A 17,928-nucleotide genomic window follows, 5' to 3' on the forward strand; every position below is an offset into this window, starting at 1 on the left:
GATAACTCACTCACATGGCTTTCAAGTTGGTGCTGTATGCTGCTTCTCTCCACATGTGCCTCTCCACAGGGTGGCTGGGGCTTCCTCACAGCGTGACAGCTGGGTTCCAAGAGCAGTATCTCAAAGGAGACAGAAAATGGCAGATGCTAGTTTTCTAAGGCCTAGATCTGGGAACTAGTACAGTGTCACTTCCACCATATTTTATTGGTTAAGTAGTTGCAGAGTCCATATTCAAGGAGAGGGGTCATAGACCCCTGTCTCTAAATGGAACAAGTGCTAAAGAGTTTTGTGACCGTGTTTTAAAGCTACCACAGGAGAGAATACTCACCACAAAGGAATTGACAGAGCGTATCATCAGCACCAGTCTGAGTGTATGACGGTTCATAGGATGCTTTTCTCTCCATGGTGTGCAGCACGGGCCAAAATATTCAGGGAGTCTTAGAGTGACATAGGGCAAGAGGGACAGAGAGAGGAAGCAAGGGAGCAAGACAGAGAGAGAGAGCAGAGAGAGAGGTGTGTGAGGTAAGGAAAGTCGTCCCTCCTCGGAGCAAGAAGAATGTGAGGAACTCAACCAATGTAGGGACTTCCGATAATGGTACCTGAAGGGAGGCTGCACAGTTGGCACCTGTCATGGGTCCGCTGGGATGTTGTAAACAGACAATTTCAAATTGAATTCTTTTCTTTTGGTTTTGAAAAAAAATTAGTCTATAGAAAGCTGACAGAATAGTCAAATGAACAACCCACACACCTGTCACCTAGTGTCACTAACGGTTAACATTTTACCACATTTGCTCTTTGAAAGTAAGTTACAAACAAGACATCTCCCTCCCCAATCCTTTGGCCTGCATTCCCTCTCCCGCCCCACTCCCTCCCACCAACCTTCCCACCCAGCAGTGTACTCTCTGCACCAGTGGTTTCACTTGGGGTGATTTTGTCCCCCAGGGATTATTTGACAATGTCAAACGGAGACTTTTTTTTTTTTTTTTTTTTTTGTGTGGTACGTGGGCCTCTCACTGTTTGGCCTCTCCCGTTGCGGAGCACAGGCTCCAGACGTGCAGGCTCAGCGTCCATGGCTCACGGGCCCAGCCACTCCGTGGCATGTGGGATCTTCCCGGACCGGGGCACGAACCCATGTCCCCTACATCGGCAGGTGGACTCTCAACCACTGCGCCACCAGGGAAGCCTGACATTTTTTAAATTACAGTTTTTATTGAGAAAAAATTCACGTAAGATAAAATTCACCATTTAACCATTTTAAGGTGTTTCTTTAGTAAATTCATGATGTGATGCAACCTTCATTGCTAATTCTCAACCATCTCTGACTTTTCGACTTGTTGCACCTGAAGCGGTGCTCCTGACACCTAGAGGGCAGGGGCCAGAAATGCTGCTAAAGTCCCAGAAGAGAGAATTATCTGTCTCCAAAGTGTTGAGGCTGAGAGACCCCACTCTACACCATTAGAGCACCACATCACATCCAAGGAAATAAGCAGCCATTCAGTCGTGTCATTCCTACTGGTCTCAAGAATGCCTTTACAGCATTTTTATTTCAGTTCAGGAGGCCAGGTTCACATGTTTGGTTGTTAGGTCTTTTTAGTCTCTTTTAATATAGAAGAGTATTCTCTGCCCCATACTCAGCCTTTTTGTCTGATTACTTTTTGTAAGAGTTCAGGCCAGTTTTAGCACCTCATTCTGTTTCCATATTTTATTATTATCTTTTTTATTGAAGTGCAGTTGATTTACAGTGCTGTGCCAATCTCTGCTGTACAGCAAAGTGACTCAGTTTTACATACATAGACACATTCTTTTTTTTTAATATTCTTTTCCATTATGGTTTATCCCAGGAGATTGGATATAGTTCCCTGTTAGCACCATATTCTGGATTTACCTGACTGCTTCCTCAAGATTAGATTCACGTTAAACAATTTTGGTAAGAATATTATATTGGTGATTATTGCATCACATCAGGGGGCCCATAAGATGAGGCTGCTGTGCTATTTATTATGTTGAAACTGGATGATGATGTAGTTCACAAGATAGAAGGTAGCTGCCCCCCATACCTCGCCCACCTAAGTATGGGGTCTAGGCAGCCAGCCTAGTTGGCTTACCCTTTCTGAAAAGTAGGCATGGCCTGGGGAGGGTGACTCTCATCCAGTGGGGAATCCTCAGGCCCTCCTCCCTTCTTTCTGCTGCCTTACCTTCTGAGTTCAAGGGGAAGGCCCCAAGAGCTAGTGGTTCCCTTTGCCAACCCCAGGGAGCAGGCCCCAGCCCAGTTCACTGGGAGGCCATGGGAGGACACCTTGTTCCTTGGTTCCCAGGAAGAAGAAAACTGAAGGGCAGACGTGGGCTGAACCCCTCGAGGCTGGAACCTGGAAGCTGAGGGTGTGGACAAGTGGGGGACAGGGGGTTGTGATGCTGGAAACTGCAGGGCCCAGTAGCATTCCTGTGATGAACAACTGGGCAAAAGCTGCACTGAGGTCACTCCCTACCTTATTCCTTTCAGAACGCTCCATCCACCTTTAGGAACCCTCTTTAAATACCAATACCACCTCCTCCAGGTGGTATTTCCTTCCTCCTACCAGTGGTGCAGGAAGAAGGAAATCTTGACTGCTGTTCTCACAGCACTTCAGGCTAGAAAGAACCACTGCCAGGACAAAAATTCTCTCCCGTTACACTGGAAGTGAGAACTTGAGAACCTGCACAATGCTTTTTTTGAGCCAGCATTGAAGCAACATATAAAAATTCAGTTTTCTGGCTTTTCTTGAAACATCTGAAGCTCTGGCAACACTGGGGCTACATCTCCACCTGGTGTCCATGGCTTCCCCTTTCAGGCCAAGCACGCCCCACACCTCCCCAGTATTGAGTATGTGTGTGGCTTTTAGTCTTACTCCTGAACCATTGCCAACGCTGAAGTTGAGAACTATTTCTCTGTACCCATGTCTCCAAAATAAGTATAACAATAAAAGAGAGGTCAAAGAGTCATGCGCTTCAGGGAAAATGGGAGAAGGCACATTTCTTTGTGGAACTGAAGAATATTCCTGTGTACTTACAATGCAATCAAAGGAGGTCTGTATTAAAAATATATATAGGGACTTCCCAGGTGGTCCAGTGGGTAAGACTCCATGCTCCCAATATAGGGGGCCTGGGTTTGATCCCTGGTTGGGGAACTAAATCCTGCTTGTCACAACTGTGCATGCTGCAACTAAAAAGTCCGCATGCCACAACTAAAAAAAAAGAAGATCCCACGTGCTGCAACTAAGACCTGGCGCAGCCAAAATAAATAAATAAATACATATTTTTAAAGTCAAGTTAAAAAATAAACAAACAAACAAACAAAAATATATATATGACCCTAAGTGTCATTGTGTCTTAGCATCATGGTTGGTTGCGAGGGGTTTCGGTGGAATGTCACACTTCTCAGTTTGACTCAGCTCCACCACTTACAAACTTTGTGACCTCAGACAAGACTGTTATGATACCCAGACCCTCTGCAGTTTAAGCTCTCTCTGCACCACCTGAACACAGCCCAACTGCTATCTTAGCAACAGAACACCCTGAGCACATGCTTTCAAGGCTGTGCTGAGGAAGAATGGGATCTCACACCCAAAATCATTCTTTTCTGGGCTGGCAATTTGCCCAGAGTCAACACCTGCCCAAGCCAAAAGCCAAACCTGGCTTACAAGGGCAGATTTTTGGCCCTGACCTTGGCAGAAGGTGCTGTCCCTTGTGATACTCTACCTCCAAGGCCACAGACGAGGCAAGGCCTCTGGAGGTCAGGACATTTGTCACTCACAGGCTGATCTTAGGGATGCTCAGGGTCTGTAAGGGCTCAGCTGGGGTCAAGGGAGGACCAACAGGCCTGCCCAGATCAGAGGAACTCACCGTGAGTTCTCTAGCCACAGACTCCAGCAGTAGATGCCAGCAGAATTTTCAGAACCAGGACCAGTGAATTCTAGGATAAAGATCTCTCCTGTAGGATGCAAGCGAGGAAGCAGGAGGCTTCTGAGGCTGCTGGAAGCCAGTTTGTGTCTACAAAGGGAAACAAGCCTTAGAATGAAGCATTTACCACAAGAGATGTACACAAGAGATGTAAAGAAACTGAAGATATCAGTGGGGAATGCGGTTAGTCTCAAGTAAAAGAAAAACTTAACAGTAGCTTAAACAAATATTTGTTTCATGTTTGTCTCATGCAATAAGATATCAGGAGGTGGGCAGACCAGGGTTGGTGCCACTGCTTTACAATGTTGCGGAGGCATGCTCTGCTTCTCTTGTCCACCATCTTTAGCAAGCTAGTCCATTCTCAAGGTTGTTGCCTCATTGCCTTACGGTCACAAGTTGGCGGCTACAGCTGTAAGCGTTATACTCACATTCTCAGCAGGAAGTTGAAGGGAAAAGAAGCAGAAAAGGGAGACACCTCTGCCAGAGAAGCAACTTTCCCAGAAGCCCTCAACGTAAGTCTTGTGGGTCACAATGTATCCCAGGGACACCATGAACTCTTAGGGAATCTGAGAAAGTTAGTCTGTTTAACTAGGCACTTCCCCAAACAAAAATGGCCTTCTTTTTTGGAGGAGGGGGGAATAGGTATTAGGAAGGCAACCGGCTGTGTCTGCCACATCAACTCCTCATAAAATCAAAAGGCATTGTATCAAACTTCATTTGAAACCAGCCCTACTTCAGGACTGTTCAATTAAATGAGCCAATAAACTGTGTTTATAATTTAAGACAGTTTGAATCGAGCTTTCTGTTCATTACAACTGCTGTCATCTCATTGATACCATTTTTTTCTTTTTACTATTTTTATTTTGCATTATAAAAAAAACCACCAACAACCAATAACAAACTGCTTTTCTTTACATTCATATGGATTTTAGGAAATTATTTTCTTTGCCCCTGGAGAAATAACCTACAGACAAAAAAATAAGTAGTATCACATTGTGAAATCTGCAAATCCCAGAAGTCAACAGCTTGAAGACACCCCCAAGGACAGGGAAGAAAACAAGTGTCACAAGAGACAAGACAAACACATATCCTGATAGCAAGCTGGGGAAACGACCATTTTCAATGCCATTGAAAGGTGCAAGCCACAGAAGAGTGAATATGGTATGATTCCATTTACATGATGTTCAAAACCAGACAAAACTGTAATAAATGGTGATGGAGCTCTGAACAGTGGTTAACTCTGGGGGCATTATTGACTGAGTGAGGGGAATTGGGAAGACTTCTGCAGTGCTGGAAATGTTATTTTATTTTATTTTTAAAGATTTTTTTTTGATGTGGACCTTTTTTTTTTTGCGGTACGCGGGCCTCTCACTGTTGTGGCCTCTCCCGTTGCGGAGCACAGGCTCCGGATGCGCAGGCTCAGTGGCCATGGCTCACGGGCGCAGCCGCTCCGCGGCATGTGGGATATTCCCGGACCGGGAACGAAACCGTGTCCCCTACATCGGCAGGCGGACTCTCAACCACTGCGCCACCAGGGAAGCTCCTCTGAGATTTTTTAACGGAATGCTTGAGAAAGTTTGGTGTTGGAGTTATAATTACCCAACAGTGATTCTGCTGATTCCTTTTGAATTAAGGTATTAAGATCACTACTAACCAAAATACATTAATTGAAAGGTTGGAGATACAGTGAATTCTAATGGTATCCTGTAAACGTATACATGTATTGATAGATAATACTATACAATACAGACCAGCAACACTGGCCAGGGGTATTAGTATCCATGCATGCCCTACTAAGCCTTCCCAGTAGCTAGCTCCATGCTCAGAAAACTCAACTTGCAACCTATAATAACATATTTATCAAGAGTTTAGTACTTGTCACAGGCAGTTTATATTCCCACAGGTCAGGAGTGGCTTATAGGAGATTTTTAAAAATAAAAGTATAGTTGATTTACAATGTTATATTAGTTTCAGGTACACAACATGGTGATTCAATACTTTTACAGAATATACTCCATTTAAAGTTATTATAGGGACTTCTCTAGTGGCCCAGTAGGAAGGACTCCATGCTCCCAATGCAGGGGGCCCGGGTTCGATCCTTGACTGGGGAACTAGATCCCACATGCCGCAGCTAAGAGTCCACATGCCGCAACTAAGACGTGACACAGCCAAAAAATAAATAAATATTTTAAAAAAAAGTTATTATAAAATATTGGCTATATTCCCTGTGCTGTACCACGGTTTTTTTTTTAATAAAAATTTATTTAGTTTTGGCTGCGTTGGGTCTTCATCGCTGCACATGGGCTTTCTCTAGTTGCGGTGAACGGGGGCTACTCTTCGTCGTGGCAGACAGGCTTCTCATTGTGGTGGCTTCTCTTGTTGCAGAGCATGGGCTCTAGGCACGCGGGCTTCAGTAGTTGTGGCACATGGGCTCAGTAGTTGTGGCTCGCGGGCTCTAGAGCACGGGCTCAGTAGTTGTGGCACACGGGCTTAGCTGCTCCACAGCATGTGGGATCTTCCCAGACCAGGGCTTGAACCTGTGTCCCCTGCATTGGCAGGCAGATTCTTAGCCATTGCGCCACCAGGGAAGTCCCCACAGTTTTCTTTTTACCTCTTACCGGTTCTAGTTACTTCATATCCTCACCAACACTTGGTATTGTCAATCTTTTAGTCAATCTAGTCAGTGTATAGTAGTTCTAGTTACTTCATATCCTCGCCAACACTTGGTACTGTCAACCTTTTAGTCATTCTAGTCAGCGTATAGTAGTATCTCATTGTGGTTTTAACTACCATTTCTCTATGAATTAAATTTCTCTAGTGACATTGAGCACCTTTCCACATGCTTATTGGCCATTGGGAAATCCTTTTTTGTGACGGGTCTGTTCAAGTCCTTTTTCCTTAATGACTATGTAATTCTGCATGAGTCATTTTTTGAGTCTATGCATTGTAATGTTCTTTTCCCAGTTTGTGGCTTTTCACTTTCTTAATTATCTTTAATTAATGACCAGAAGTTCTTAGTTGTTTGTTTGTTTTAGGTGTTTTTGGCCCTGCAGCTTGTAGGATCTTAGTTCTCCCACCAAGGGATGGAACCTGGGGCCCCAGCAGTGAGAGCACTGAGTCCTAACCACTGGACCGCCAGGGAATTCCCAGAAGTTCTTGGTTTTGTTCTTTTTTAAAAAATTTTATTTATTTATTTATTTGGCTGCATTGGGTCTTCGTTGCTGCGTGCAGGCTTTCTCTAGTTGTGGCAAGCAGGGGCTACTCTTCATCGTGGTGTGCGGGCTTCTCACTGCGGTAGCTTTTCTTGTTGCAGAGCATGGGCTCTAGGCCTGCAGGCTCAGTAGTTGCGGCGCACAGGCTCTGGGTAGCATGGGCTTCAGTAGTTGTAGCGCACGGGCTTAGCTGCTCCGCGGCATGTGGGATCTTCCCAGACCAGGGCTTGAGCCCGTGTCCCCTGCATTGGCAGGTGGATTCTTAACCACTGCGCCACCAGGGAAGTCCAAGTTCTTAGTTTTAATGAAGTCAAATTTATCAGTCTTTGATGGTTACACTTTGTCTTATTTAAGAAATCTTTACCTACTCCAAGGTTATAAAGATATTGTTTTGTTTTGTTTTGTTTTTTAAGATATTGTTTTTTTTTCCTAGAATCTTTATTTGTTTTGCCTTCACAATTATGTTGATGATCCATCTCAAATTAATTTTTGTGAAGGCTGCAAAGTACAGGTAAAACAGTCACTTGCTCCCACTCTGTTTATTGAAAATGTTTTCACCCCACTTGAAGAATCTTACGTAGTTAATTTTCAACCATTTTTCTTTTCTAATATATCCACTTAAATATGCATTGCTTTAGCTGCATGCCATTAAGTTTTTTTTTTTTTTTTTTTTTTTGCGGTACGCGGGCCTCTCACTGTTGTGGCCTCTCCCGTTGCGGAGCACAGGCTCCGGACGCGCAGGCTCAGCGGCCATGGCTCATGGGCCCAGCCGCTCCGCGGCATGTGGGATCTTCCCAGTCCGGGGCACGAACCCGTGTCCCCTGCATCGGCAGGCGGACTCTCAACCCCTGCGCCACCAGGGAAGCCCTCCCATTAAGTTTTGATGTATCTCATTATCATTCAGTTTGAAACATTTCTAGTTTCCTTTGTGATTTCTCCTTTGATTCATGGGCTACTTAGAAATGTGGCCACAAGCATAAGGACACTCAGCACAGCTCTACCAGCCAACTGAGCCCACTGGAGCAGCTGCTTAATTTTGTCTTTGTACCCCTGGGAGCTCTGTGGGTGGGTGAAAGATTCCCACAGGCAGGAGGTGTGTGTGGGAAGACACGTTAGGGCTGAGCCCTGTCCCCGAGGCGCATGCACGCGTGCCCCCCCCCACACACACACCAACCATGCCTCTTCTCCAGCTCTAAAACAAACCCTGGGCCGTGCGAGGAAGGAGGGAAAGCAGGCCAACCCCTTTTTAGCTGAGTAATCAAAGCTAAGTCACTTAAAGCTTTCTGATCTGTAAAACGGGGATGATAATGTTTAGTTACATGTTCTACTGAGAGTTAAATATATGGACTGGGAGTCTTGCTATGGGGCACTGGGTAAACTTGTAGCAGGTAAAGGGATGAGGCAGAGAGGAAAACTTACCTCTATGACAGATCCTGACACAAAGTCTGGCTTTGGCTAGAGTTGGAGAGGAGGACTCCTACCCAGGGCTTTGTGGAGATAGTTTATGCAGGGCCTACAGGGGCAAAAGTGGGGTTGCTGGCAGGGGCCACCCTATGAGTTCTTTCTCCCATATGGGCAAAGGCTTGGTTCCTGGGTGAGAACTGCGCCCAGGGGGACTGGTTTAAGCTGGAAGGTTATCCTTTCCATCCAACACCCCCAGATGATGGCTCCCCCACAGGACTCATTCCCCTCCCAGCTCCCATACCTCCACCTCCTAGACCTTCTTTGTAGCTGGAGGCATAGGAGATGAGGAAGGGTAAAAACAGAAAGGAGTGAGTCCAGAGAACTCTGGGAGCAGCTGCAGCTCTCTCTCCTTTCTTTCTTTTTTTTTTTTTTTTTTTTTAATTTTATTTATTTATTTATGGCTGTGTTGGGTCTTCGTTTCTGTGCGAGGGCTTTCTCCAGTTGCGGCAAGTGAGGGCCTCTCTTCATCGCGGTGCGTGGGCCTCTCACTATCGCGGCCTCTCTTGTTGCGGAGCACAGGCTCCAGACGCGCAGGCTCAGTAGTTGTGGCTCACGGGCCCAGTCGCTCCGCGGCATGTGGGATCCTCCCAGACCAGGGCTCGAACCCGTGTCCCCTGCATTGGCAGGCAGATTCTCAACCACTGCGCCACCAGGGAAGCCCTCTCTCCTTTCTTGAGCTGACCTTCAGCTCACCTTGAACCTGTCAAGCCAGGTACCGCCTTATCTCACCTCTGTGCCGATTACCCTAGGCTGTATCTTTTTATTTATTTATTTGGCTGCATTGGGTCTTCGTTGCTGCACACGGGCTTTCTCTAGTTGCGGCAAGTGGGGGCTACTCTTCGTTGCGGTGCGCGGGCTTCTCATTGCGGTGGCTTCTCTTGTTGCTGAGCACGGGCTCTAGGCGCGTGGGCTTCAGTAGTTGTGGCTCGTGGGCTCTAGAGCGCAGGCTCAGTAGTTGTGCTGCATGGGTTTAGTTGTTCCGCGGCATGTGGAATCTTTCTGGACCAGGGCTCAAACCCGTGTGCCCTGCATTGGCAGGCAGATTCTTAACCACTGCGCCAGCAGGGGAGTCCTAGGCTGTACCTTTTTGCCTATGTCCAGAGTTCCTGTAGCCTCTCTTCTTACTTGCACAGAACATGAGTGGCAGGGATGAGCAGGTTGAGAACTCCTGGGTCTTTAGCAGGAAGAGCAGTTTCTAGGTTGAGAGTCATTTCCAGACAGTCCAGTGGTTCTTGTTGTGCAAACACCTTTGTTCCTGGGGCTCCAGCTGAGCCACTGAACGTCCTCACGAAGTCAGGTTGCTCCATTCTATGGGGATGGATTAGAAACAATTTAGGGGACATCCCAAGTGCCTCTCCCTAGCCCAACAGTGCCATGCCTCTGTGGAGGGTTGCTGGGGACTCAATTTCACTCCCCAGAAATTCTGTTATACCCAAGAGTCCTCTTATCACTTGGAATGGAACAAGCTCTGCACCACTTTGGTGGGTTTCCTGTGAGTGTGGGTGCTGATGTCCTGCTTTGGACATGTTAAGGCATGGATACCCTGTGGCAGAAGGTAGGGTCCTGCAACACCTCCAGAAACTGAAGATTTCACCCAGAAAAGTAGGACCTGGCAGGCAGGAGGAGGGACTGGTTACCTCTCTGGATGTCTGAAGATTTGGACACTAGGGGTTGTAGATGTCTTTAGAATGGGTTGAAGTTGGCGTTTAGGATGGCCTTTGCCACCTTGGAGGGGCCCATGAATCCAAACTGCAAGTCACATCCTATGAGTCAGATTGGCTGGGCCTATTTGTTTTCCCTGTCCCTTTTGTGAAATTTCATCTGAGCGCTCCAGCCACAGCTCAGGTATTCTGGGGACCCCAATAAAGGGCCCATTACCAGCACTGAAGGGGAGGCCTGTGGGGGGAGAGGAAGAGGGAGTTAGAGCAAGGCCCGAGGGGGAAGGAGTGTCTTTGGGCCTGAGCCCCCTTACAGTCAGGGGAAGGGCTGTTCCATCCACCAGCTGGCCCTGAACCATGCTCTGCTCTCCCTGGCTTGACCCCAGCCTACCCTTTCATTGGCAACAGACAAGCCCATGAAGCCTGGCTGACCCCAGAAATCAGGAGCTTCAGGTCGCCACGGCCTCTGACCAAACCGTGAAGTATAGAGCCCTTGGCATAGTGCTCGTCATGCAGCATGTGCTCAAATAGTTCTCAAATGAATGGGAGAATGGCAAGCACTGGCATTCATGCAACAAACATGACTCTCCCACCTAGGGGGTCCTGATCACAGTGGGACCCCCTCCAGCTGAGGGCTTAAGAGACACCAGCCTGGAAGACCTAAATAGACTTTTCTCCCAAGAAGACATACAGGTGGCCAATATGCACATGAAAAGATGCTCAGCATTGCTAATTATTAGAGAAATGCAAATCAAAACTACAGTGAGGTACCACCTCACACTGGTCAGAATGGCCATCATTAAAAAGTCTGCAGGGACTTCCCTGGTGGTGCAGTGGTTAAGAATCCTCCTGCCAATGCAGGGGACACAGGTTCAAGCCCTGGTCCGGAAAGATCCCACATGCCGCGGAGCAACTAAACCCGTGTGCCACAACTACTGAGCCTGCGCTCTAGAGCCCGCGAGCCACAACTACCGAGCCCACGAGCCGCAACTACTGAAGCCCGCGCACCACAACGAAGAGTAGCCTCCGCTCGCTGCAACTAGAGAAAGCCCGTGCACAGCAACGAAGACCCAACGCAGCCAAAAATAAATAAAATAAATAAATTTATTTTTTAAAAAAAGTCTGCAAATAACAAATGCTGGAGAGGGTGTGGAGAAAAGGGAACCCTCCTATGCTGTTGGTGGGAAAGTAAATTGGTGCAGCCACTATGGAGAACAGTATGGAGGTTCCTCAAAAAACTAAAAATAGAGTTGCCATGTGATCCGGAATCCCACTACTGGGCATATATCTGGACAAAACTATAATTCGAAAAGATACAAGCACCCCTATGTTCATAGCAGCACTATTCACAATAATCAAGACATGGAAACAACCTAAATGTCCATTGACAGATGAATGGTTAAAGATGTGGTGTGTGTGTGTGTGTGTGTGTGTGTGTGTGTGTATATATATATATATATATATATATATATATATACACACACACACAATGGAATATTACTCAGCCATGAAAAGAATGAAATAATGCCATCTGCAGCTACATGGATGGATCTAGAGATTATCATACTAAGCAAAGTAAGTCAGAAAGAGAAAGACAAATACCATATGATATCGCTTGTATGTGGAATCTAAAATATGACACAAATGAACTTATCTATGAAACAAAAACAGACTCCCAGACATAGAGAACAGACTTGTAGTTGACAAGGGGGGGAGGGGGAGGGCTGATTGGGAGATTGGGACTAGCAGATGCAAACTATTATACATAGAATGGATAAACAACAAGGTCCTATTATATAGCACAGGGAACTATATTCAATATCCTGTAATGAACCATAATGGAAAATAATATGAAAAAGAACATATATATGTATAACTGAATCACTTTGCTGTACACCAGAAGCTAACACAACATTCTGAGTCAACTATATTCAATCAAAAAAAATATAGATATGGGAACATATGTATATGTATAACTGATTCACTTTGTTATAAAGCAGAAACTAACACACCATTGTAAAGCAATTATACTCTAATAAAGATGTTAAAAAAAAATATATATATATATATACACATATATATATGTATATATACACCAGCCTGGGATAACCCCCTTCCATCCTGCTCCCCTCCCTGGATTAATGAGGGGGCCGCACCTCTCCAAGCACCCTCTGGCTTTTGGAAGTCCTACAGATGAACCATGGCGCCAGGGACAGCGTGCTGGGTGAGGATCCACCTATCAGAATGAAGCTAGGGCTTCCCTCGTGGCGCAGTGGTTAAGAATCCACCTGCCAATGCAGGAGACACAGGTTCGAGCCCTGGTCCGGGAAGATCCCACATGCCGCGGAGCAGCTAAGCCCGTGCGCCACAACTACTGAGCCTGCGCTCTAGAGCCCTCAAGCCACAGCTACTGAGCCCGCGTGCCACAACTACTGAAGCCCACGAGCCTAGAGTCCATGCGAGAAGCCACTGCAATGAGAAGCCTGAGCACCGCAATGAAGAGCAGCCCCCGCTCACTGCAACTAGAGAAAAGCCCGCGTGCGGCAACGAAGACCCAATGCTGCCAAAAATAAATTAATAAATAAATAAATTTAAATAAAAATATGTTTTTTTTAAAAAAGGATGAAGCTGGATTAGGAGAGCCAGTGGGTGCTCTGCTTCCCCCTGTGGGACAAAGCAGGAACAGCACCCTTGGGTGAGAACTACCTTGCTGGAGGAAAAAGAGGAGGAGGGGTAGGGATCAAGCATCCCTCCTTGTCCCCACACTTGATCTTTGGCACAGAGCATCCACACTCTCCCCCTTCTCCTCCTTGAAGTCAGGGTCCCTATGCTTGGGGTCCAACCTCAGCCTTACGAAGTAGGCTTTGCATCCTCCCAGGTCTGCCAAATCCTCCACCCAGAACATGCCGCACATTTCTGAAGGTCTTTCTGCCAAAAAGCATTGTCCTGGGAACATCAGGCCAGTTCCAGACCCAAAAAATCACTCACGCAGTGTTTGTACTCAGCAAATGGAAAGGGGTCCTGAGGAACCTTTTATAGACTACTAGGTGTAGGCAAGTGTTCATCAGGAAGAGAGATAGGGACTTCTCTGGTGGTGCAGTGGTTAAGAATCCGCCTGCCAATGCAGGGAACACGGGTTCAATCCCTAGTCCAGGAAGATCCCACATGCCGTGGAGCAACTAAGCCCGTGTGCCACAACTACTGAGCCTGCGCGCCACAACTTCTGAAGCCTGTGCACCTAGAGCCCGTGCTCCGCAACAAGAGAGGCCACCGCAGTGAGAAACCCGTGCACCGCAGTGAAGAGAAGCCCCCACTCACCTCAACTAGAGAAAGCCCACAGGCAGCAACGAAGAGCCAACGCAGCCCAAAATAAATAAATTTCTTTTTTTTAAAAAGGGAAGGGCTTCCCTGGTGGCACAGTGGTTGAGAGTCCGCCTGCCGATGAAGGGGACACGGGTTCGTGCCCCGGTCTGGGAGGATCCCACATGCCGCGGAGCGGCTGTGCCCGTGAGCCATATCCGCTGAGCCTGCGCGTCCGAAGCCTGTGCTCCGCAATGGGAGTGAGAGGCCCGCGTACCGCCAAAAAAGAAAAAAGGGAAGAAAGATAAACTTAAAGATCAACAAATGCTAGGAAAATAGAAAATGATGGGAAGGCAGAAACTTAATTGTAACAAAATTTGGTGAATCAAGCCAAAGACTGATTATTGGCAAAGATTAATAAAATTTGATAAACCAATGGAAAATTAACTTTAAATACAGATTTACAATTCATAGATAGACATATAGATAGAGATACAGAGTTATAACAAGAAACCCATAGGCTGTGTTTTGGCCAATTCAGTGGTGATGGGAGGGCAGCTGGGTGGGGTGGGAAGGGGCATAAACAAATGTTTTATTATGGAAAATTTCAAACATATACAAAAGTAGCAGTATTAGAATAACGAAGCCCATGTACCCACCACCCAGCTTCAACAATTACCAGCTCATGAAAAATTCTGTTTCATCTATATCACCTCCTGCTATCCCCCCTACTTCAGATTATTTTGAGGCAAATACCATATTTCATATAATTTTATCAGTAAATATATCATTTTTCTCTAAAAGAATCTTTTTTTTAAAAAAAAATCATGACTACAATACCATTATCACAACTAAAAAAGTTAACAGTTATTCCTTAATGTCATCAAATATCCAGTGTTTATATTTCTTTGGTCTTTCCACTGTGTTTTTTTTCTTTTTGTTTTTTTGGCCACGATGAGCAGGATGTGGGATCTTAGTTCCCCGACCAGGGATCGAACCCATGCCCCCTGCAGTGGAAGCGCAGAGCCTTCCCTGAACCACCAGGGAAGTCCCACTGTTCCACTTTGGTTGTTGGTTTTCTTGACTGTCTTCCCCACTGGATCCGATCAGGGACCTTGGCAGCCCCTGCTGTCCATGGATGGGGCCAATACACCTGTGTTCACACACCCAAGTGAAGACAGCCACTGATCTGTAGGTGAGCAAAGACACTAAGGGCCTAGCTGGCAGGAGCACCCCCGTTCCAAGATGAAGAGCTGTCCTTAGCATGAGCGCTGACCAGGCTCAGCCAGGTGCTCAGAGCCCCCGCCTCACCTCACCTGGAGCACCCTGCCAAAATACTCACACAGTCCCTGCTCCTTACCACCATCTCTTCAGCCAGAACCTGTAAGGATGGGGCCAGGGCATAAAGATTTGGGGAAAATGTCTCAGGTACATTTGATGTATTACCCTTCCTGAGCTCCATGTGGCCCAACCAAGATGGGGGCACACCTGGGTGCCTGATACCTTCACCGTGCACCACTATAAGAAACCCCTGGGGGCTTCCCTGGTGGCGCAGTGGTTGAGAGTCCGCCTGCCGATGCAGGGGACACGGGTTCGTGCCCTGGTCCAGGAAGATCCCACATGCCGCGGAGCGGCTGGGCCCGTGAGCCATGGCTGCTGAGCCTGCGCGTCCGGAGCCTGTGCTCCGCAACGGGAGAGGCCACAACAGTGAGAGGCCCGCGTACCGCAAAAAAAAAAAAAAAAAAAAAAAAAAAAAAAAAAAAAAAAAGAAACCCCTGGGGTGGGCCACTGAGCCCAGCTATGGCTTCTGGGAAACAAAGGTTAATGTCAGTTGCCAGGGAGGCCTTGACACCAGGTCTGCTTTGTGACAGAGTCACCAAAACAGCCAGCACCATTCCCGGGGGAGAAATGGGGACTGGCCCTTTGTTGGATTATCCATGGACCACCTCCCCAGAGGGGCTTTCCCTCACTCCCCTGCTCCTCCCCTGGGCCATAGTAGGTGACCCTCTGAGCTCCTAGGACTGTTACCCTGGGCCAACCACAAGCGAGTCCAATGCCAGCCTGATCCCAGAATAGACATCAATGCCCATCTGTGGAAGAAGACTGCCACAGGCTCACCCTCTGCAGAGCGCCCCTCTCCACACAACTCTCTCCCCAAGACCAATTGCTATGTTGACACCAGGCCAGAAGCTGCCAGATGATAACCTATGGTTTCCAACTGCTTTCTGGAAGGACTTCCTCAGGCCTCGCCCTGGTCAGAATAGCCCAAACAGCTTCTACATCCTCCTCCAGCTGTCTTGGGCCAGCTGTTTGTATACTGAGTCCTGGAAGCTGACTCAGCCTGCATCCCCTTCCCCAAGTGGCAAGTGTGTAATAAAGTGCCCTTGGCGGGGCCGGTGAGGGAAGGCTGGGGCAGGTGGGGTCCTGTGTGTCCCACCATCTCTATGAAAGGGCAGTCCTCACATCTGCCCCGTGCTGATGAGACCAGGCGTGGGCACAGTCCTGACAACGCAGGGCGGAAAGGAGCAGCCATTAGCACTAATGAGGCAGGCGGCCTGAAAGCTTTTTACTTTGAAGCTCCTCGTCCACCCAGGGAACAGTCCGTTCGGCCACCTTGGCTTCCAGGAACCCCAGGCAGAAAAGGGTGCGGGGGCAGGAGCAGGGCTGGGGTTTTGGAGAAGCCTGGAGGAAGAAGGGGGAGGAGAGGTAGGACCAGAGATGGAGGCAGAGGGCCTGCTTTTGGCTAAGTGGGCTTCTCCCCTCCCCTCTCTCCCCTCAAAAACCCAGGGTCTAGGTCTCCACCCCAACCCCACCCCGCTCTGGTCACTGGCCCATCACCCCCTCCAATGCCCTTGACCCAAGTTCCTGGAAGCAAAGGGAACATGCCATGCGTAGGGTCTGAATGAGCATCTCCGGGGCCACAAATTAAATTGTGTTCAGGGCCGCCTTCCTTGTTATTGCTAATGGCTCCAGCCTACCCATCCCCATTCCCCAGGTCCCTGTCCTGGGGAATGAATGTGGGGGCCCTGGGCATCCTATCTTGTTCCCAAACTTTGATTGGTTCCTGGAGACCTCACTCCAAACTGGAGATGGGTACCCCTCTTATAGAGCCCAGGTTCCAGTGAGAGAGGCCTGAACTGTGCCCCCACCCTCTGGGGGGGCGCCCTCATGCCCTGGCTGCAGGGAGCAGTCACGTGTGGGCCCTTCATTAGACCCTGCCATATAAACCGAGGGCATGGGGTGGCCAGGAACTCTTGGGGCAAGGATCCAGCAAGCAGAGGTAAGTCCTCAGGTTGGGCAGAGACTCCTACTCTCTAGGGGTCTTCTGTCTGGGATAGGGCACTTAGAGGGTGTTCTAGGGATGAAGAGGGACTAAGTGGTGGGTCTTCCTGCTGAGCCAGGCCATGCTGACCACAGTGCTGCTGAGTTGTGCCCTGCTGCTGGCAATGCCCGCCGGGCAGGGGGCCCAGATGGGCTTGGCTCCCCTGGAGGGCATCGGAAGGCCTGACCAAGCCTTGTACCCAGAGCTGCAAGGTCAGTGTGGGCAGGGGTGGGGATGGGTGGGGCCTGGACACTCTCTGGCCACGAACTATTCTGCCTGGTATGAGCCCTCTTTCCCCCTTCCCAATCCTAGGCCTGGGAGATGGGTGTCTTGTGCATGGGGGTTTCTGTTCTCACATCATCTGTCCCAGGCCTGGGCCTGCAGCCCCCACTGAAGAGGATAACGGCAGAACAGGTGGAAGAGGCTCTGCTGCAGGAGGCAGAGACCAAGGCCTTGGCAGAGGTAACTGCTCAGGAAAAGGGCTGAGGTCACAATCTCTGGGTGGGGGGATCAGGCATCAACCTCCATCTCCACTTCGGTGACCCTCTCACTTGGGGTGACACTGCAGACCATCCCTCCCCATGCTCCACTGACGTCTCCCCTTGATTGGGTCAGGTCCCTGAAGCTGCCGCTGAAGGCCCATGTTACCCAACCCCTGCAGGTGCTAGATCCGGAAGGACGCAAGCCGCGCTCCCCGCGTCGCTGCGTAAGGCTGCATGAGTCCTGTCTGGGACACCAGGTACCATGCTGCGACCCATGTGCCACGTGCTACTGCCGTTTCTTCAACGCCTTCTGCTACTGCCGCAAGCTGGGTACTGCCGCGAACCCCTGCAGCCGCACCTAGTTGGCCGACGTCGGGGTCGGGGCTGGGGCAGGGGAGCGACAATAAAGGATGGGACCAACCCCAGGGTTGTGGTGTTATTTCGAACGTGACCGTCGGAGGGGGGAGGTCATGGCAGGGGCAAAGGCGTCTCCAAGCCAAGACACCACACACACATCCCTACCCCAGGGCCTGCGCTATCCCATCATGAGTCAC

The 17,928-nt window shown here is 48.6% G+C and overlaps 1 protein-coding gene across 1 annotated transcript; it reads left to right on the forward strand.

The window, feature by feature from the left end:
- Positions 1-206: 206 nt before the first annotated feature.
- On the forward strand, positions 207-17,815 carry AGRP (agouti related neuropeptide). The gene is made up of 3 exons (XM_033844235.2): positions 207-17,104; positions 17,263-17,354; positions 17,554-17,815. The coding sequence occupies exons 1-3, from the start codon at positions 16,975-16,977 to the stop codon at positions 17,734-17,736; spliced, it is 405 nt and encodes a 134-aa protein (XP_033700126.1). The 5' UTR covers positions 207-16,974; the 3' UTR covers positions 17,737-17,815.
- The last annotated feature ends 113 nt before the right edge of the window (positions 17,816-17,928 follow it).

Source organism: Tursiops truncatus, chromosome 19, assembly GCF_011762595.2.
Source record: "Tursiops truncatus isolate mTurTru1 chromosome 19, mTurTru1.mat.Y, whole genome shotgun sequence".
Lineage (NCBI taxonomy): Eukaryota > Metazoa > Chordata > Mammalia > Artiodactyla > Delphinidae > Tursiops > Tursiops truncatus.